The sequence below is a fragment of the Drosophila simulans genome, chromosome 3L (assembly GCF_016746395.2).
Source record: "Drosophila simulans strain w501 chromosome 3L, Prin_Dsim_3.1, whole genome shotgun sequence".
NCBI classification, from domain to species: Eukaryota; Metazoa; Arthropoda; class Insecta; order Diptera; family Drosophilidae; genus Drosophila; species Drosophila simulans.
The window spans coordinates 16,601,706-16,623,295 of record NC_052522.2 but is presented as its reverse complement, the minus strand read 5'-3'; the positions used below and the strand labels follow the sequence as shown (position 1 = coordinate 16,623,295).

At 41.6% G+C, this 21,590-nt stretch overlaps 2 protein-coding genes across 4 annotated transcripts in view; both read right to left on the bottom strand.

The window, feature by feature from the left end:
- Positions 1-21,590, bottom strand: part of LOC6738401 (four and a half LIM domains protein 2) — a 58,683-nt gene that overhangs the window by 23,510 nt on the left and 13,583 nt on the right. Inside the window, exons 1-4 of one of the 3 annotated variants that reach the window (XM_016171614.3) lie at positions 7,436-7,541; positions 2,082-2,444; positions 1,486-1,862; positions 1,118-1,362 (exon numbers count right to left, since the gene is read on the bottom strand). In XM_016171614.3, the coding sequence (XP_016032230.1) occupies positions 1,118-1,362; positions 1,486-1,862; positions 2,082-2,245 (786 nt within the window). In that variant the 5' untranslated portion in view covers positions 2,246-2,444; positions 7,436-7,541. Of the gene's footprint in view, positions 1-1,117; positions 1,363-1,485; positions 1,863-2,081; positions 2,445-7,435; positions 7,542-11,296; positions 11,597-14,629; positions 14,716-21,590 lie in introns of those variants that run through there. The other 2 variants (XM_016171612.2, XM_016171611.3) reach the window with 2 other exon arrangements.
- Positions 19,196-21,288, bottom strand: LOC6739657 (proteoglycan 4). The gene has a single exon (XM_002076515.3). The coding sequence runs from the start codon at positions 21,118-21,120 to the stop codon at positions 19,498-19,500; it is 1,623 nt and encodes a 540-aa protein (XP_002076551.3). The 5' UTR covers positions 21,121-21,288; the 3' UTR covers positions 19,196-19,497.

Sequence of the window (21,590 nt, the reverse complement as noted above, 5' to 3'; positions counted from 1 at the left end):
TGTTCCCAGTGTTTGCAAATCAGTTTTCTTTGGCATGGCCAGCGCCTGGGGCCAGGGTCGCCACGCCCCATTTCGCCGCCTCCGAGTGGATTGCACACAAATGTTTGCCATAAATTTCGTCTTGGCACTGACACTAACATTTGCCAGCAGCTTTCAGAGGCTCTTTATCGCCGATTTCGCTGTGGTTCTCTTCTGCGTTTTCAGAATCAGTATAATTATTGTCAAACGCGGCATAATTGTGTTCTTGCCCCACAAAGCCAAACTATTTTTGTATTCTTTTGTTTATTCTCGTCATTTGATTGTCATTAGAAATTGTGCCAAAAATACACAGATTTATATGAATAAATGGGTCATCTGGGGTGGTGATATATTCATATGTTTATTTAGCTTTTCGCAACGAAAGCGAAAGTTTTTCTTTATCATGGGATGGGAATTTGAATTGAATGAATTTAAACATATTGGTATTTTTTTACAATAACACCGAATTTATTTTCTTTATTCAATATTTTCTAATTAAAAATCAAACAACACGAAAAACGCGTATGAAAAACATCTATTCACTTGCAATCTATTTAAAATCAAAATAAATGCATAAAGGATCTTTTCAATCGAGCTACACCAGTTTGTACACATCAATAACGAATTGCGGATACCTGCAGCAATTTGTAGCAATCTCTAACCTTAACCGAATGCCACAAATTTCCGGCTCACTCGCAATGAACTTCCGCTCGACGGATGACAACGCGTCAACAGCCAATGCTGCCAATGAACTGCCTTCATTTCTTTGTTGCCATCGCCACTCGCGAGTTGCTGCATTTGCGGAGCTGGAGGATAGATATCCCCGGGATCCCCGACTCCCACGGGCAGCCAAGTGAAGTTCAATGAAAATGTCATAACCTTTGGAAAGGGCGATAGCCGCACCTATGCAATAAACGTGAACTGCGTGCGGCGGGCGATAAAAACCAGAGCCCGTGACAGCGAGCACTCACTCACACGGACACTCTCGATTCGCCAGGCGACACACAGATACCATCTGCAGACGTTGCCCCAAAAGTGTGCCACACAATATTTGTCAATTAGGGATCGGATAGTAGGGGTTAAGCCAAAGACGACTCACCTCATCACAGCCAGCGCAGCGGGGCTTCAGCATTTCCGCATAGTGGCGCTCGCAGTAGACCTTGTCGTCGTGGACGCAGTAGGTGAGGTCCACGAGTAGCGAGTTGCAGGTGCTGCAGGTGAAGCACTTTGGGTGCCACATCACGCTCTCCACGAACTTGGGCGCCGCCACAACTAGCTCGCCGGCGGCTATCTCGTTATCACAGTGCGCACAATGCTCATCGTAGGGGGCATCCTTGATGTAGGCTATTCAACCGGAAAATAATGCAAAACGCAATCAGTTAGGTCACTCTGGGTGGGGTCAGGCAATTTAAGCTAAAGCCATTCCCCCATGTGTAACCACAATGTGTAATATAATAATAGCCTTACCTATGTCCAGTGCGATTTCGTTTCGCGCCGTCACAAAGTCCTCGAAGGATGCCTCGTGCTGCACCTCCAGGTGCTTGCAGTGCTCCAGCGAGAGGTCCTGTTTGGGCAGCTGGTACGAGATCTGTCGCTCCCGGCTGCAGGCGCCCTCGCTGCCCAACCGGGGCACCATTTCGTCGGGCAGCTGCTCGAAGTAGCGGTTGATCCGCGAGGAGGCGCGCACTCCGGGCGGAACCCACGTGAAGCCCAGATCCCGCGCCTCCACTCCCGAATCCGCCGGAGAGACCAACTTGAAGCCGAGTCGCTCGTGCACGTTGGTCGTCTGTTGCTGATAGATGGCATGCGCTTCGCGAGGACATTTGCAGGACTGGCAGGTTTTCCTGAAAATTAAAAGGGAAATGAGATTGTTAAGTATTAATAATAAATTAAAAATAATTATAATAACAACCACCCTGGATATAATACATAAAAATATATTATAAAAATATTTTATCAATAAATTCTAATTTCATTCCACTGTGCGCAGCTTCGTTATGCTTGAACGCAAGTTCTTGTGGCGCCATCCAGCGGCAGCTTTGCGAACCCGGCTAGTGCCTTACCTCACGATGAGATCGTATATTTCCTTCCTATCGAATACTTTGCAGTAGATACTGAGCACGTTGAGGCAGGCGTAGTCCATGCCCGTCCATGGGACATCCGAGGAGGCCAGTGCCGCCCACAGTGGGCACTCTGCGTGACGGTCCAGATCGAGCATTTTCACCATTTTACGCCACTTTTAACCGCACTTTGAACTAAGGTTTTTTGGCTTTATATCCGCTTCTTTTTTTTGTTTATTCCTATTACTGTTACCGTTTGTCTTAATGAACTTGGCTTGGCTCTCGTGGATTTCTGCTTAAATATCTTTTCTTATTGCCTGACTCGGCACAATTTGTCGGTTCTTCTTTGGTGATTCGCGCTGCCACCTCCACGAAAATAAGAGAAACTCGCGTCTTAGGTTAAAATCACCTTTCATTCGGCACGTCGGTGCGCGTTATTTGCTCATTGACATTTTGATTAAAGTGCTAATTTGACCTTTGTTCCGATAGCATTTGTTTACTATCCAAGAATTTAATTTTACCACTGCGCGGTGGTATTCTGCGGGCTGGGAATTTCTATAATTGCTTGTTTACTTATTTTTCAATTAGAGCTACAAGCAAAATAATCACAATCATAAATACGCCCACACCAGCGGAATCGTGCGTAGACCCATTACCAGTACACAGAAAGATAAATTGCAGATTGTCTAGTAAATCAGATTTACTAACTATTTTTAAAATATTAATCATCAGTCAAAGGTTCAGAAAAGGTATGCTTTGCAGTTCTTTTTCTGAAGATTATTACAGAAATAAAAAAGGGGGACTGATGGAATGAGCTCACGATTATGGCATGCCCGTTGGTCTGACATTTAGCGAAAATAAAAACGGGCAAGCAATGAAATAAAATAAAAGGTAGAAAAGCATCTTTTGATAAGATTAATAAAGGTCTCTCCCCCCACACATACACACACGCACCCAGCAATCCTGGGTAGGATTGGCCATCAGTGTGTGTGTGTGTGTGTGATGTCATCGGGGGAGCTGAGAACGAAAAACTCCAAGCCCAAAAACGGAAATTGCCAAATTCCATTTGCTCAATCATCGACGGAGGCCAAACTGCGTTAGCGTTCAAAATAAGATAAGCCGATGTGAGTTCTTCCACCTAAATGCTATCAAATGGAAACACAGGGACTGGCGATTGTCCAAATGGCTATGTGGAATGGAAAACGCAGGGTATATGGTATCGAAATGGCAGCTGTCCTATTATGGACTTGTCTGGAAAATGAGGAACTGTTTGCTAATTGCTCACGACTTTGATGCGGAAAAGTGCAACAGGTTTTGCTGGCTGGAGGAGATTTGTCCCCCGGGTAATGCAAATAAATTGAATAATTTAATGCGATTGCAGCTGAGTCATGTTTCTGTGACACACAAAGTCAAGGTTCTCACAAGATCTAGATATATATTGTGTTATGTTTACATTTGAAGTCCAAGGAAATGAAGAATACTCTATAATTAAAGGGGGCTACTTAGAATAACATGTTGATAAGATTCGGCTGACACATTTTACACGGCGGGTGAAATCATTTTGGCTTACGCAGTTATCTTTATCATATTTATCAGTAAATTCTAGATTGAGCAAGCATTAAATGAAAATGATTGTTGATTTGCGGTATGCTATTACCTTATCATTAATTTATGAATTATATTTACTTTCCCCCAAAAGCATAAAAATCATAATATATATCTGTTAAATAGGAAGTATTGACTATTAGATACTTTTTATGTAGATTCAAACATCCGACGTGATTAAAAGTCCCTCAGAAAATTGATTCAAATCGATTTTAATTTAAAGCAAACGAAAATAAACGAGACTTAACCAAAAAATCCCTCCCCGAATAAATGTCATTTCCGTAATTGATGTAGAAACAAATTCAATTTGACAGATTTCCAAGTACAAGATAGATCACACGGGCAGAGTCTATATTTAAATATTCAAGTGAATTTAGAATGACCGCAGCTGTATGGGGAGCTCACATCTCTGGATTTCAATGCTTTTGGGGACCTTGAGGAACACATTTGTTTGCCCAGCGACAGCTTATGATGCACCAATGCGGGCCGGGCCAGATGTGCTAATATGGTCTATATTGAATGAGCCTCCCATTCTCGCGACTTATCTTTATCTGCCTGTTAAACAGACTTTGTATCTCTCTGTTTGCTTTCAGTCTTCAGCGGAGAGAAGATGCGCAGTGTTATCGCAGAATAAACAATTAAAATGCCATTAAAACGTGTTCATTTCAGATTAGAACCTTCTCTGCGACAAGGCTTTTTTGTCACATCAAAAACAAACGCGAAAAAGCGAACGCAATGCGCTTTTACCATCTGGCAAAGATTTTCATTTAATTGAAATGGGCGACAAGGAACAATGGCAATGGCAATGGCATAAAAAAGCGCTTCATAATATAATAATAACTGATATCGTATGGTATACAATCAACAGAAATGCGTATGACAAACAAATAAAACTAGTTTCGGGGCTAAAACTTTTGCCAGATAAATGTAATTAAAAGCCAAAAGTTTGCTACAGTGCGCGGCATAACGCTTGGTACTTTGAAACTTTTAATGAGCCAATTAAGGAAACTCCGTTGAAGATTTAGAAAATTAAGTTTGCGTAGAATTCAAATTTATAATCAAATAGTGCTTATTATTATAGTAAACTAATTACTACAAAATCGATAGCTCATTCTTTTAATTTTTGATACACTCCATTTTAGTCAGAAAGTTGCCACTTTAGCACTTTTAACGAGATCTTAGTTTTGTTAATTTGTGTCTGGTACATGGCTTTATGGTTTTGTCAAGCACTGTATCCTGAAAGCAAACTCTCACACTCTCGCACAGATAGACAGTCAAACTCGGCGACAACTTTTCTTGTTAGGCCCCGCAGCATTTCGCGATGGGCGTGGCGCAGGGGCTGGGAGCAGTTTGTAGGTGTAGGTAACCCGGACCCACAATTACAATTGATAAGCCCCAAAGTCACTTTCGTTTATAGAGGCAAGCGGCGTGCGGCAACCGCAATTGGAAAACTTTTGGGGCTGTGCCATCAACCCACCCACCCCCTCATTCGCTATATCCTATTCAGTATATAGCATCGCCCTGTTTCGGCTAGAGAGCAATCAGCATTGTTTGACCAACAATTTGTTTGCCACCTACCGAAAAGCGAAGCTCAAGCGCTAAGACCATACCAGAGATTCAGCCAGAGAGCTTTTCCGCAGCGAGGAAATCCAATTTTCCGCAGTAATTGCACTTACATGTTGCCGCTGTAAACAATAAACAATAAAAGCGCTCGCATAAAAGTCAACGCTGGAGTGCAACAAATCTCAATTATGAGCTGTGGTCCCTCTTTTACCACCCCCCACCCCACCTGCTTTATACCGCCCGCTCCCACCCACTTAACCCACGATGTGGGGCGGGGTGGGGTGGGGAAAGTTCTCTTTTTGCTTTCGATTAAACGACTTTTAATGCTATTACCCCAACAACAACAGAACAATGCACTTTACTGTTGGACGCTCAGATTGCCCTATATATTTATATAGTTATAGTAGAGCTGCATTGGCCCACACCTCCAGATGCACAGAGAACAAATGGGAACAGTAAGACACACTACAACTAACTAAAGATGTAATTATGCAAAAAAAAATCAACTAATTAATCAAACTAATTAAATTATTTAACGTGACATTTATTCTTAATCCTATCCCAATATTCAAACCGCCTAACAAAATGATTTCTTTTTTATCGTTCTTTTTTTGTACATATGTGTACTTTTTTCCTGTGCACTCGTAAATATGGGTTATGTGCGTATGGCTACCGCTAATTGAATCAGTGAGTAGTATTACCCCCTCCACTCGGCCCATCTAAAAGGTTTACCCCACTATCAATGGGCAGGTGGGATAATTAACATATGCACTACAGGATGCACAAGCCCCTTTTGCACTAAACCCCCCACAACCCCACTTCCTATATTTCCCATAACCGAGGGGCAGCTTAGTTGATATTTACGAGCACGGGGTTGTACGGAAAGTTGTTGGGGCCGCCGGACGGAAAGCAGATAGAATATTCTTTAGCAACAAATTGCATAGTGAATTATTTCAACCTTGCGGGGTTCCCACAGAGATGAACCGCAAATGTCACTGCATAAATCACGACTAAACCAATGCGATTTCTAAAGGGACACACAGGGAAAATAAAAGGAAAATACCAATAAAATGCATAAAAGAAAGCATCTAAGCATCAATAGTTAAAAACAAACGTTTTCCCATTATTAAAATTGAAGCAATTAATATTAAATTTGACTTTACCGGAAGAAATACTTTTAGTATAATTTACTTTTAAAATCGAAAAACCATAAAGTAAATTGAAAATTCGAAATCCGTAGTTTTAATGGGTCGCTAACCTGGCATGCAGATAACACTTATGTAGATAACATAACGTCATAGAAGACTGATAACTCTGTTTTTCCAATCCGCCTGCATTGCTGCCAAGAGAACACAGTATCAATCTGACCGATCGGAGGGCAAACACCTCATTACCCAGTTATTCTGTTTGCTCGATTTAGCACCGTTAATACTCAGTAATTTATTATTATTTATAGTATGTGAGTTGGATGATAGCTCACAATCATCTTCACTTTATTGTCTCATCAATCTAGCGCGAATAAGCCCCCCATTAACCCATAGAGTTGTCAGGTTGACCCAGAAAGCTGGATCAGTGAAATTGTAGAGACGTCACTTAATTTCCGGGAACTATTTTACGGGGCTTAAGATCCCGGATCCCATTGCATAAATATTTATCACTCAGCACTGGTGCAAAAATTGTCTGGGGGTTACAGTTCCGCGAAATATGGTCACAATGTGTTACAAAATTGAGAAAAGCGCAATGGGCCGTGAAAAGGGAAAAGGAAAAACAAATGTCAGTGTGTGGGATAAGATTTTAAAATAGGTGGGAGTGTAATCCAAAAGCTGACTCATTCTCGGGACAAGTGAAAAATGAAAAATAATCCACAGGAATATTTCTTTCCAAAAATTCCTCATTCTTCTCTGCACTGGGATATATTTTGATTACGGCAATTGACATTTGCATTTTTCCGTTATAATAATAATAAAGCAACCAGAGACCGCACAACAAAATGTAAACAAATCGTGGCGTTTTGTTTTTGTTTACGATTCAAATAAATGTTAAACACTTCAGATCGAGCAAATATAAGCGCACCGACGTCACTCCCCCGCCAAGTCAATGGCCCAGTCCCGAGGTGAGCATACGAAAAAATGTGCAATTAAATTTAATTCAATTTATTTTAAATTTATTCCACAACACCGCCAACCGACTGGTGAAAACGCGTGCGAAACGCGCGCAAATCGCGAGGAATGAACGCCGCCGCCGACAACCGCACCGTTAAGCAGACCAATTCTAACTGAACTCTGCTGCGTCGGCGTCGCTGTCTGCGCACACCGTTCGGCAGCCGAAGTCGCGGCCCGAAGCCCAGCATAAAAGCCCGAAGCTGCCGAACGAAGAAAGCGCTGTGCTGCACAGAGAGCGGGTGGAGTTGGGTTGGCGTTGGTCAGGGGGGAGTGCTCCAAAAGGTGTGCGATAATGGCACCGCACAAGTGTGTGCTCTGCTGCATCCAAAGAGAGGGGGAGTGGGAGTGCGAGAAGGGGAGCGCAAGAGAGCCGCAAGAACCGCTTATTAGCAATGCATTGCGTTGCTTTTTTATGGCCCTCTTCATTAGCACACACACACGCACGTGCATGGGTAGTGACAATGTGGTGGGAGTTGCAACTCCAGCACTGAGAGAAACGCCTTAATAGTTTGAAGGGGAAGAGTAAAGCAAAAGATTATTAGTTTTTATACCTCAGTGTTTGATTTTAAGAACTTTATTTGTTTCTTGCTCTTACTTAAGTCACTTAAGCTTTTTTTATCTATTCACTCCATTAAGTAAATTTAATTTTCACAGTGTGCCACTAACCGAAGTTAACGAGTCAACAGGTAGCGCGCTTGGCTGGCGAAGCGCTTAGATAGTGGGTTTTTCGGGGGAATAGATGGAAGATGGAAGTAAATGACTGAAGGGTGCTAAGGTAATTCCGGCAAATTAATGGCCATCGCTCCCTGCACTTATTCCTCGAAATGTAAACCAAGCATATGCACCTTCTGGCTTCCGCCCCTCGGCAGGCGGTCAAGGTCGTATTGAATGACCGACCTCCGCACCAGTTGCCCCAGCCATTCATCAAAAGCGTCTGCGACATTTTTCCACACTTTGACTTTGATTGCCACATGTAGCAGTGCGCAGACATGAAACAAATTCCGAACTGCAATTATTTATAAGCAAAGAACTAGAACCAACTAGCTAAAAGGCCAACTGTCGCTGGGCGGGGGAAGGCGGGGTAAGCTGGACAAAATCCATACAGACAGCGCAAATGGGCCATAAAAAATCAAAGGACGTTCCCAAAAGGGGATCTCTTGAGGAAGAATTTGTAATTAAAAAATTACTATAACAAGCATATCACTTAAGGTCAAATAACTCAAGGTTTCTTAAGCTGACTGAAGTTTCTGTAAGGAAATCATTTATTTTAAAGAATAACCATAAGTTTCGTTTCACCTCATAGTTTACTTGGTAAAACACTCATTTCCGAATAGAACCTATGTTGTACCAACTCTTTATTTATTTGTTCTTTGAACATATCTTGATTAGACCGCAAAATGTTATTAAATCATTTACCCGATGTTTTCGAAAACAACACCCCTTCGCGCCTAGCTGCTTTGGGCTACGCAACTGCTTTAATAATATTATTATGCCATTGGATTCGCTTTGCTCGCCACTGCTAGCAGCACTTGGTCAAATTTGTATATTTGCACTAAAAATACACAAAGCCTTTGAGTGGGTGGGTGGTGTGCCCAGAGGCGGGTGTGAGGCGGAGTCGAGGGATCCGTTTGATTGGTGTGGCCAAGTGTTTTCATTCATGGCGCACGAGCACGAAGAGAGTCAACACACCCATTTCCATCTCTGTCACTGTGCTGGCTGTAATTTATGAAGATTTTTTGCCTCGCTTAATCGTAAATTTTAATGATTAATTTCGTAAATTGTACAATAAAATCAGGCATCTAATGTGCGCTCTCACTGACGTCTGTATCTGCGTGCATGTTTGTATCTCCATCTGGGCAAGATTGATGACCATCGCCTGGCAAAGTTCAAGTTCCAGTTTGAAACCACTTAATTAGAGGCTCACGAAAGTCCAGGCTCCGGACACATCCAGGTAGTTTGTGCGGTGTCGCCGCAATGTCTGTCAACTTGATAAGCAGCCGCATTAAGTGTATCCACATCCACAACCACACACGACCTGTCTCGCAGATACAAAGATACGCTGGCGAAATGCAAAACGTGACTTTGGCGAGGCAGCTGATTAATGGACACGCAGACGAGCCCAGCTAAAATCGACCAACTGCCGGAACAATCCGGCAGTGCATAGCCAATGTTTTTAATGTATCTGGATAATGTATCTTCTTTTGGCAGCACATCGATTACGGCTAAATATCCGTATCTTTTAAATGCACGTCCACGTGCTATTATCGCAAGATATTGGGCATTTGGAATATAAGACTGCATGTATGAAGATCTATGGTGACAGATAGGCAATTAATGCGTTGTGACTAGATTTTTGGTTTTATTTTTTAACATCTCGGACAATTCTTAAATGCACAATATTTGCAATTAACGTTTTCGTTACATAAAGTATGGTAAATCAGCTTAATCATTTTTTTAAAGTTTTCGCAATAAAAACTACTTATATAATGAGAATATATAAACAGCAGTGATCAAAAATAAATTGAGAGCAAACCCTTTTAATTGGTTCATATCAATTCTTTTGAATAAATATACACCCGCATGAGGTCCATTCTGATTTCCCATTCAAAAGCCAATATGAAGTGCACATGCAGATGCAATTGGGCATAATTCAGCCCATTTATCATTGGCACCCGGGGCCAGGTGAACAGCTGTGGGGAAACCGGTTTGTTTGTTTGTTTGTTTATTAACCCACCCATCAGAGAGGCACCTTTGATGCACGAGCCTGTCGTTTGTTGCTTTTAATTACACGAACAGGCAAAAACAGCCAAAAGGAAATTACATTACATGGCGTTGTGGGGGGAAAAAAGAGATACAGATGCTGTAGATACATGTATCTGCCGGCTACATTTGGCTGTTGTCGCCGGCTGCAGGTGTAAATGGCTCTGCGGCCAAGCATTAAGGCCATCTTTCGACATCTGAGGCATTTTTGCAGCGTGTTCGGGGCGCGTAACCCCTCTAAAAAGGTGGCTACAAATGCTATCTTACTTTTTAATGGTATGTGTATTTATTTATTTATTGTACACGTATATATTTTTTAGGCTTTGACGTTTGCTTTGATTCGTGGAAATTCACGTTAATGCTACCGTCACATTAAGTAAACACACAAATTTCCCAATGTTTATTATTGCTCCAAGTACAATGATCATTCGTCACTATTTCGACTTTTGCGTTGGCCTCTGGCCGGCAAATGTTTTAAATTGCTTTGTTGTCAAAAATGTGTTTCTCTAATCGCCTTTCGGTCGAAAAGGCATCTCACGTGGGGCACGGGTTATTTATGGCTAAGATCTCGTGGATTTTGCATAACCCATTTGTAGTTTTTTCGAATAGAAAGTTGGGTCAGTGGAAAGTTCTGAAGAAAACAGAGATCTACATTTTTTCGACATCTTTATTTGGAACTTAAGTGTTACATGTAAATAAAGAATATCAGGAATTATCAGGAATATATTTATCTTCTTTTTTCGCATGAAAAATATTTTAAAAATGTAGATGCGCAATTATAATTATTTAAGACGGATTTTTAATTTGATTTGGCTCCCTCAGCACACACTTTGCGCCGGTTAAATGGGATACTATTAAAATCTGATACCGCAATGTGTGAACTTATGCAAAACAGCAGTCGAGAAATGAAAAGAGAAGATGCCAAAGTCAAATTGGAATTTATTTGAGTTCTTGTTGTTCTTGGCCTTTTCAGCCCGAGGCGAGTGCCGAAAGATTGATGCCCAATTAAAATACTTTGTGGGCCGCGGGGCACAATCCATTAGCCGATAATTACCACCTCGATAACTCATAAACAGCTGACCCGGCAGAACCCCAGTACCCCCACTTTCCCGCTTTTCCCATGCTCACCGTTGTTCCGGACACTTGGCGCTCTTTTCCGACGTGGTCGTGACCATGGCCGTGGACTTTTTCCGCCGAATGGCCATGTGGCGTTCGCGGGTGGGAAACTTGGGCTGTTTCTTCACCACTTTGTGCTGCACTTGGAACTCGTCGCATGGACACACCTTCAACAGCATATTGTTTATAGAGTTCAACTTCAGTTTCAGCTAACGACTTCGGCACGCAACTTAAAAACACTCAGCAACTCTGGCTGTCAAAACCGTTTTCAGTTTGGTGGCTTCGAGCACTTTAAGGTCGTTTTCAGATGAGCACATTGCACAAATAATTTGGTACACAATAATTTTAATTTGGTTTCAACTTATTTGCTTTTAAAACTAGATATATTTAAGATTTCTTATACTTTAAGTTTGTGGCAACTTCTCGGCAGTTTTTAGTATAAACTTTATTAGTTTTTAACGACTTATAACACTTCTTTAGTATTTGGGTATATTATATGGCTTGAGACCACTGTTGCACTCTATATTTTTCAACAGACTGTTGCCCGCAAGAGATTTCGATTTTGATAAGCACAATTGACGTTTAGGCAAACAATCGCCGTGGAAATGAGCGCACTTTTAAACGCGATAAGGTGAAGGTGCTGCTGACACATCGCGTGCTCTTTTCCCCACAGCCTCGTATTTTTTACAATATTTTCTTCTTTTTTTGAAATTCAACTTGAATATTCATTCGCTCTCTGTGGGACAGACCGATCGTGCGGGCAACTGAGTAACAACTGTTTTAGCAGTTAAACAATGCAATTTGAGCTCGTCTCTGAGCACGAAAAATAAAATACAAATACGAAAAAAAAAACACAAATAAATCGACAAACTCAAAACGAGCACGCAGCTGTTAGAGAGATCGTCAATGCATAATATACGCAAATACAAACACGAGCTTAAGCTATATACATATAAAGATGTATATATGTGCACATGCATACTGATTGTCAGTCGGTCATTCAGTCATTCAGTCAGTTAGTCAATGTCGGTCTTCATTGCTCAAGCATAAGCCCTAAAAAGTGAGAGACATAAAAAACTGCACGCGTCGCTCGAAAGCTTGAACTTGAGCTGAACCCAGCAAATTGATGTAGCAACCACATGGCAATAGCAATCGCAATCGCAATAGTCAATCTTCAATCTTGTATCGCAATCAATTCAATCTGAATCTTCAGCGCGGAAAAACAAATGTGCGGTGAACCCTTTGGGTGAATTTATAGAAATTCAAGTCAAGGTCTTTAATTGCCAACTAATTGCCGCTGCAACGAAGTGAAATCGAGATACAACGAGGCGAAGGGGAAACAAGGGGTTAATGTACGCACTTGGGCATGAAAACAATTATTTACTTAGTCAATTATCTCCGTGTAGTGAGATTAATAATTAACACCTTTTTGCCATCATTATTTTGCAATTAAAGTAATTGTTCAAAGTAAGTGTTCAATCAAATGCAATCTCAACTTTTTCCAGTGCAGATTGCACTGCTTTTTATTGAAGCGATTAGGCAAAGTAGTACATTCTAGCATTATCTTTTCGATTTATGTTATATTCAAAAAACCCTTAATTATTATCATTAAGCCATAATTTCTTTAAGTGCTTATTCCCACATAATAAATTGTTCTCCCACGATACGGTTTGATCTATGTTTTCATCGAATGAATTTGATAACATGGTCATTAAAAGTTGCCTACGTTTTATTTATAAATAGACATTTTTCGAATATCGTTTTTATAGTTCTTGTGATTTGAGTATGTGTGTATAAGTTGTTCGGTTGAAGAAATTTAAAATTTAATTTACTACCCCACAAAAAAATGCACATAAAGACATAAATCCCAAAGCCAAAAACAGATATGTGTTAGCTGCTTTTAGCAAATAATACTTTTTAAATGCCAAAAGCAAACAAATCCAATAATGCCAAATTTAAGTAATTGTAGAAAACACGAATTAGAGGTAAACATAACTATGGTGGAATACTCTTTCTTTTTTTTTTTAAATTTTAGATCAAACAAAGTAATTAATAGTTGCTTATGAAAATCTACAAAAAGTAGAATCATATTTCCATTTTATTTTTGGCTTTTGAGCCAACTAGTTCGATAAGCGTTGTACCCTTAAAGTGTATCACGTATACGCCCCGTAAATCATCAAATGGAATTGGCGTGCGGCCAGCATCAAAATGAAAACACAAATAGAAAACACAACCGCAGTTAGACAAAAGGAGACGCCGGACAGACAGTCGGACATTCGGTTCAGTTCACAAATTAATGGCGTAATTTGAAATGGTTTTTGTGGTTGGGCGCAGGAGCAAACGAAATGGCTAAGTGTTTGGGCCAATTGTCCGATTCCCGATTTGCGTATATATGTATATGGAGCATTATAAAATGCGGCAAATAATTGCATAATTCATGCTAGTGGAATTAAACTAGTTCCGCTCGGCTTACTATTTGGCTTTCGCAAATAACAATGATAAATAGTGAAAATAATCAGAGGAGCTAATATTTATTTGGTTCGCGGCCACAAGGCGAGCAATAAATTAACGCTGCGGCCAGTCATTATCCACATTGCACATTGCACCGATGTCATCGATTCTATATATATATATATTCCATATATTCCATTGGGGGAATATATGGAGGCGCTGCCAAATCGCCTTTGCCACCGTCTTGCGGTTTTTGGTTCATTTTCTATCTTGGCTTTTATGAACCACAAGATTGTAGGTGATTTGTTCTTGCCTTTTTCTCGATTCCCTGCTGCTTGCGAGTAGGATTCTCTGTTTTTGGCACCGCTGACGCATAATTTATTTATCGAGGCACACTAATGCCGAGCCCACACAGGAAAATGGTCTTAAAATGTTGACTTTAATTCATTTTTAAATTAATATATTGGGTTCTTGTTTTAAAACAATGCGCTCACTTTGTTTTATCTTATATATTGTGCGAAAATTTTGATTCTTTCTAATTTGGTTGATTAGTAAACTACAGTCCGCTCCATCTAGCGGCCATACCTGCAACTACTCCTATCAAGCAGTAAAGCTTTTTGTAAAGAGCTTTACAGTGAAGGCACAAAAAGTTGGCATATCTTTAGAAGACGATGTGTTCTTTTTGCTAAAATAAAGCAATTGTTCTGAGTTCTTGAAGATATATTAAATATTTATAAGACATTTTCGCTAGGTAGCCAAGAAAACTCATTACAAATTTTAAAAAATTATAAACTGGGAACTATGGTAAAAGAATTTAATGATATTTTCAAAAATGCATGAAAACTTCTTGCTTGAAAATTTTGTATATTATATTTAAAGTTAATCACTTCTTACCTCCAATCGTGCGCTGCAAAGCCTGGGCAATCTGATTTACATTGCTCACACCGTACTCCATCTTCCACCTCTCTTATAATGGCACCCTGAAAATGAGCAAAAAAAAAAAATAATTAGTCAGGAACTAAATAATTATATATCGAAAATAATTATTGCACGCCAGCAACTCAGAAGGCACTGAAAAAAGTTTTCCACAATGTTTTCATGATTTAGGTTTTTAATTGAATTATCTCTATAATAATTGCATAGCATAATGACTATTTTAAGGTGATATAGGTAATATTAAACATTTTGAATTGGATATTAATGTTATAAATTAAACGATTAAATTAAAATGCCTTTTTTGATGCAACCCAACGTAGTTATGCGTTTAAGTGCATCCTGCCTAAAATATCCCTTATACTTCAACGGAAAATTCAAATGCATTAAGATAATCATCCCTTTTTACTATTCAAGATTATTTTTGCACCCAGCCAACATGCATTATGTACTTTGAGAAACTTCCCCTTTTTAATACATTAAAAAACATGCTGAAATGCGAAATAAAAAACCAGGGCGCCCAGACAAAACCGATTTACGATTGTACAACTTAATTTGTGCCCTGCTCATTTACGCGCCATTGCGCCAAACAATTCCATGTTCTGCTGTTCTGGCCGTATCTGAAATGAAATTGCCGGACTCCGGATGCAAATGCATGGAAATCGCTGTTGGCCAGCTGCCGGGGAGCCAAAGAAAAGCGGCGGCACATGCCAGAAGTTAAGCGGAGGGGGAGATGCATGCATATGTTTGTGGCAGTGGCAGCTTCAGTTGCAGTTGCAGTTGCTGCCGCGAATCGGATGTTGATGTTGCAGTTGCCGGCTTGGATGTTGCACTTGTTCCAAAAATACACGCCGAACCAAGACAAGCCGACAAACAAAACAGCAAAACAGAGGGAGCAAACACACAGAAATTGCACTTGGCACGCTTCCATTTTTGGCCAACTTGCCTTTGTCTTTGTGCCGAGTTCGAGGACTGCAGTAAAAATTGTTTTGCTTCCTTTGCTTTCGAACGGCTATATGTAATCCTTAACGCTTGCCAATAAACACAAGACTTGACTTTTCATAGCTTTGACCCGGGCACATTAATATTCAGGATGTCTAGAGCTGCCCTCAGTGCACTCGACTTGGTCTTATAGTTAGGTAATATAAAAGGTATATCGTATTTGCTGCTATTTATGTAACATTTATTTTGGAAGATATTTATTAATAAATAAAGAACAGAGGAGATATTGCAGAACTATCTAAATGTAAATATCCAGTTCATGTTCATAATCTCGAATTTTACTACCATCTGATAATCTTTATTTATGCATGACACATACAACTAGGTATCTAATATTCGGGCAACATCAGTTTTTTTTTTTGGCATTTTAAGGCAGAACTGCCATTTGGGTGACATCGAATCCATCGCTGGCAGCGATAATTGTGACACGTCGCTGGCCAAAAATCGATGCTGACCCAGTTCAAAGCGGCGGAATAAAGTGCCGGGGAGACAATGCCCCAGGGGGAGGATAGGGACAAGGATTCGAGGACAGCGTAGACATAGACAGGGCAAACATTTGCGCCCGATGCGCGGATATTATTGGCATTAAGTTGCAACTTGGCCCGCTGTTCGGCAAATGTTTGATTTCCACTTAGGCGGGTCGCCGCTTTGTCTTCCGCTTTGACTTTGTGCTGCCTTTTTGTGCTATTTGGCTGTGTGCAAAGATTAATGTGTCGCCAATTAAACGAATGGGTATGTCAATAAATCCATGATGGCGAAACTTTCACGAAATGCTATAGCGCTGTAATTCGATATTAAACACATTTCACCCAGTCGGATTTAATGTAATGCCTAGATTATCATCCAATTTGTATTCCTCCACCAATCTCTCATCCGAATTTATGATCTCATGTGCCGTCTTGCCGTCTGTGAACCAATTTCATTTTAATTACCATAATCTCTAGTATAAATAAACATGAGCTGACTTCGTTTCGCGATACGAGAAATATTATGCTGCAATTGCCATTTTGGGGCGCGCGGTTTTGTAAAATTTTAGCGCATACAAATCTGGCTCTAATGGTGGTCAGTCCAGTTCTGATAAGCCCACGCACTTGGGAACTCCCACTCGGTGGCAAAACTCTGGCACAGCCAAGCGAAATTTATAGCAAAATATCGAAAAATAAACAAATCTGAATCAAAGTTCGTTCAGCAACCACATTTTCGTACAATGACGCTATGCCAACGGCTGTTGACTGTTTGTCTGCAGCGAAATTAGAGTGAGTTGGTTACATTTAAACTCAAAGATAGTTTACCTAAACTTACAGATAATAGAAATTTTGAAACAAATTAGTAGGATAAAGCTACCAAATAGAAATCATTAAAAGCCTAAATATCACGCATACGCCATGTTGACATTTTCCATAACTTATTTTAGTCATATAATGCATATTTAAATAAATATTTTTATTTAAACTTCACTTGTATTTATTGCATTTAAAGAATTGAGGTATATTTTGAGCTAATTAATATTGGAACTGAATTCTTAACCTCCACTTTTGTCATACTTACTGATTTTTCCTTAATTATCACGTTTTATGGCAATTCAAAATACCTTAACCGAAAAAACCGCTACAGGGTACTAAAATCCGTAGGTCGTCGTCTCAGTTGGCGGTATCAACAGCAAAAAAAAAAAAACTGAAAACCGGTCCTCGGTTACTTGGAATTGAATCTATGCGTAGTACATAGTATATCTTTTAAAGCGCAAGTAAGTGTTTGTTTATTGCAAAACACAACCCAAATAAAAGAGAGAGAGACCCGAAAACAAAAGCCGACACACTTAAGTAAAGTACCGAAAATACAAGCCAAATTAACAAATTCACAGACGGAACAAGTGGAGTTTTTGGGGAATGAGTTGAGGGAACCTCCGACCCAGCGATCACGAATTAGCCCGATGCTATTTACTGGCGATGATGATGATGATTCAAAGTCTGAATTCAACCTGTTTGTAGACCCACGCAAAAAAAAAAAAAAGAAATAACGCCAAGACTCTAGCCGTATTAGCAAGGTTAATCTGCGTATTAGCTTACATTGCAAACATAGTGATTTTCACACTCTAGTTCACATTAACGCAACTCGAAATCTGGCCAGACAAAGTGCGTCTCGCCAACTGAGACTAATGTAGTTCAAGATCATGCGTAGATCCGAGCAAAAACTGGAGCTGTAGTTGCACTGACCAAAGATGTCTCTGCGATCTTGCCACTTAAAAGAGCTTTTGGCCAGAGACTAGTCTTTTGCTGGCCTCGTTGGCCTGCCAGATTAGAAAGTGAAATGTGCGCAGAGTTAATCTGAAGTTAGACTGATCCACTAATTAGCGAATAGCCAAAATACGGATGCGGTCAGCGAAATCGCAGTTTGTGCGGTGGCCATTTCATGCAATCAGAATGATACGAGAAATCACGTTTAAGAAAGAGTTTTAAATAAAGGATATAATATTTCGTTGTATCTAGAACCGCTAAATATTAGTTTTGTGAGGACAATGATATAAGATCGAATTCTATTTACTAAATGACGAATAATGATAATTGACTTTGTCATCAAAACAATATATCTTAACTATCATCATGGTTTAAGGAACCTCCAGTTCGCAGCTTTTAAGTAAACTATATTACCTTATTTTAGGTCTACTTTAAGATAAAGTTCTTAAGAAGCGCATAGAAAGGCCGTTGACATCATCATCAGTTTAAACTTTACTGTATTGGCTTGGTGAAAGGAAATTTATTCTAAAACATGGTTTTGTATTTTAGACATTCTATTTTGAATAGCATCATCGAAACATCAATATATTAGATTTTCTTTTTAATTAAATATTAAAATCAATGTTTGTGTGTATTTACACAATTTTTGGGAATTTTAAATCATATGGAATTTATATTAGTATTTTCTATTAAGACCGAGTGTAATTTTGGTATTATGGTGTACTGCTTAAGTACAAATTTTGAGAAGCGCAGAGAAGGCATCTGCTCATATGCATATGAGTTCTTTTCTATGGGAATTGCCTGTTTGAAATAGGAAGAATTTGAATGTTGGTTGCATTCGTAGAATGAAAATATGGAGAAGCGCATAGATAGACGGCTGACATCATGTTTTGGGTTTGGGGGAAAGGCAATTTATTCCATAATTTGCCTGCGAGTACGAATACATATTCTCAGCCCAAATATGGCCAACAGCTCATCAGCTGCTTTCTAACTAGACAATCCCCGCACCCCGCCCATCGGACCAATCGAGTGACCATATTAAATGCTTGTCACGTAACGCTGGCTCATTTTCATGCACGTTAGTCATAGAGACTCATAGCTATATGTTCGCATATCCATCCATCTGTTACTATACTCTGATAGCACTTATGTATATCTAGCAAGTTCAGAGCACTCTTTTTGGGGGGGCAACTCAAAACTGACAGTTAACACTCTGTACTAGAAGTCGCGAGTGCTTTTTGGGGTTCGTCGTAGCCATTTAATTGTAAAAAATCCCCCGCTGGGTCTCACATTTTGCATTATCTGTTTGTCGTTTATTTTTTTATTTACTTAACAATAATTTTACGTAGAAAAAATTCACAACACACGATACGGATTGTTCGGACTGATGGGGCTACATAAATCATTTATTTGCCCATTATCGGAGGGGAACAAACAACGTTGGCAAAGCTGAGCTCCCAGCTCTGATAATGACGCAACTTCGACGACTTTGTCACTTTGGAAAGAACTGCTATATATGTCATCCACTCATTCTTGATTCTCCATTGGCAATATGACATACACATATCTCTATATAACAGATTCGGTTAACGCCTACCGCCAGGGCATTTTGATCGGCGATCGGTTGCGTCGTGGCACGGGGGCGGCCATGTGGGCGGTGGTGCTGTTGGCGATGCTTCTGTTGTTGGTGGTGGCGGTGGTGGTGGTGGCACGTGTCATGGGTGGTTCGCGACGCCCCAGAAAAACGGTGGGTCCACCAGTGGATGCTGATCGCGGGCCGGGCTTAACAGGTGCATTGTAGTGGCCACCGAAGTAGGTCGTTGGCTGTGGTCTACTCTGTGGTTTACTGCCATACAGCTGGATTCTTGTTGGCGCCCTGCCTCGGGTTGGTGGCGTCATGGCCTTGCTCTGATCGGATCCTATGTGCACCAGGGTTCGTCCTCCCTTTTGCTGCTGGCTGAGGTGGCTGGGCTGATGCTGGTGCTGGTGCAGCTGCTGCTGGTGACCCACACTCAACCGGGTGGGTGAGTTCTGCTGGCGGTACCATCGAGAGCCCTGGTTTTGACTTGGACTGGGGCTCATGCTGGTTCTATTCGCGAGCAGTCTTTGGGCATAGTACTCCGTGGTGGGCATGGGCTTGGCCACGCCCACGGGCACAAATCTGCCAGGAGAATGCGGTGATATGGAGTTCTTGATCTCGATGCGAATGGAGGGAGCAGGTGTGGGTGTCGGCGATGGCGACATATGACGCACTGAAGGTTGTGTGACCCGGAAAGTCTCGTTGCGTTTCACCGGAGAACGGGTGGCGGAACGAGAGGGACGATCCCGGAGAGGAGAACGCGACTGCGGGCGGTAGTTATCGTTGTCGAAGACCAGGAAATCGGGTCGGTTCTCCTTGGACTCGCGTCGTTCCAGGGGTTTCGTGGACGTTGGCTGGGCGGGAACTTCTACAAACCAGGCGGGATTGTGAGGCGTTTCCTTCTGCTGCTGCAGCAAGCGGTCCCTGAAGGACTTCCTAAAGCTATTTAGGGTGACTGTCTTGTACTTCTCACGCTCATCCTCCTCCCGCTGCTGATCCTCCAGCAGATCGTCGTTCGAGTGGGTTTTAAGCTGCTCCAGCTGCTCTCGCAGGTGCGTGGGAGTTTTGCTCTTACGGTAGGTGGATGAATCAAAGCTGCCACTGGAATTCGAACCAATGCTGGCCTGCCGGTGGATACCACTGGGTTCACCCGTTTGCAGAGCCCTCAGATTGGAGTGCTGCTCGTAAAGGAAGTTAAAGGGATCCGACTGGGCATCGTAGTCCTGCAGACGGTCTGCTCCATCGCTGCGCCACTTGTAGTACGTATTCGTGGCCGTGTCACTGGGATGATGCTCATAGCTGGCCACTTCCTCGGGCGACGGGGTCTTCTTGCGCTTGGTGAAGGTGCTGAATTTGCTAAAGACCTTGGACTTCTTCGACTTCTTCTCCAGAGTGGAGGTGTTCGACGCAGAACCCACGTCCTCTTCCGAATTGGGCATTATAAAGGTATCACCGCGCTGCAAAGTTGAGCTGGTAGTCGAGTCCCGGCGACTGGTAACTCCCGCGGATCCCACTCCGCTGATCACGCTGCCTGGACGAGATCCGGAGCGTACCGGTGTCGTATCGCGGGATGAGGAGCGGGAGCTCTTGGCCCGCGACGAGGAGAGGGAGGAGCGTATATTGCGAAAAAACGACATCACTAGATGGTGATCTTCGCTCTCTGTCTCTCCGCAATCTCGATCTCGGATCTGGGCTAATTAACCTTGGCGAGCGGCGGGCCAAAAAAATCACGATCCACGATCGCTGATCCACGAACCGACGCTGTCAACTGCCGCTGAGCAACTGAGCGCCCAACTTCAGTTATTACGCGGATCACTAGAATTTCTACCCGCTCGCTTGCCGTCTCTTTCGAATGAACTGTCGCCGTCTCTCTTGCCGTGTGGCTTCGAGCTTCGACATTCGACTTTGCTCGTTTCGTTTGTTTTGACCAATTTAGCGTATTAACTTCATCATCGCGTTCCACACGCTTTGAGCCGCTTGTATTATGTGTATTGTGGCTATATGCGTTCTGCACCAGCTGAGTGCGTGGGTGTAACAGTCCCACACTCCCATACACAAACAGTGGTATTATGTAAATTAGCCCTTTTCCACTCCGTTGTTGGGGCAA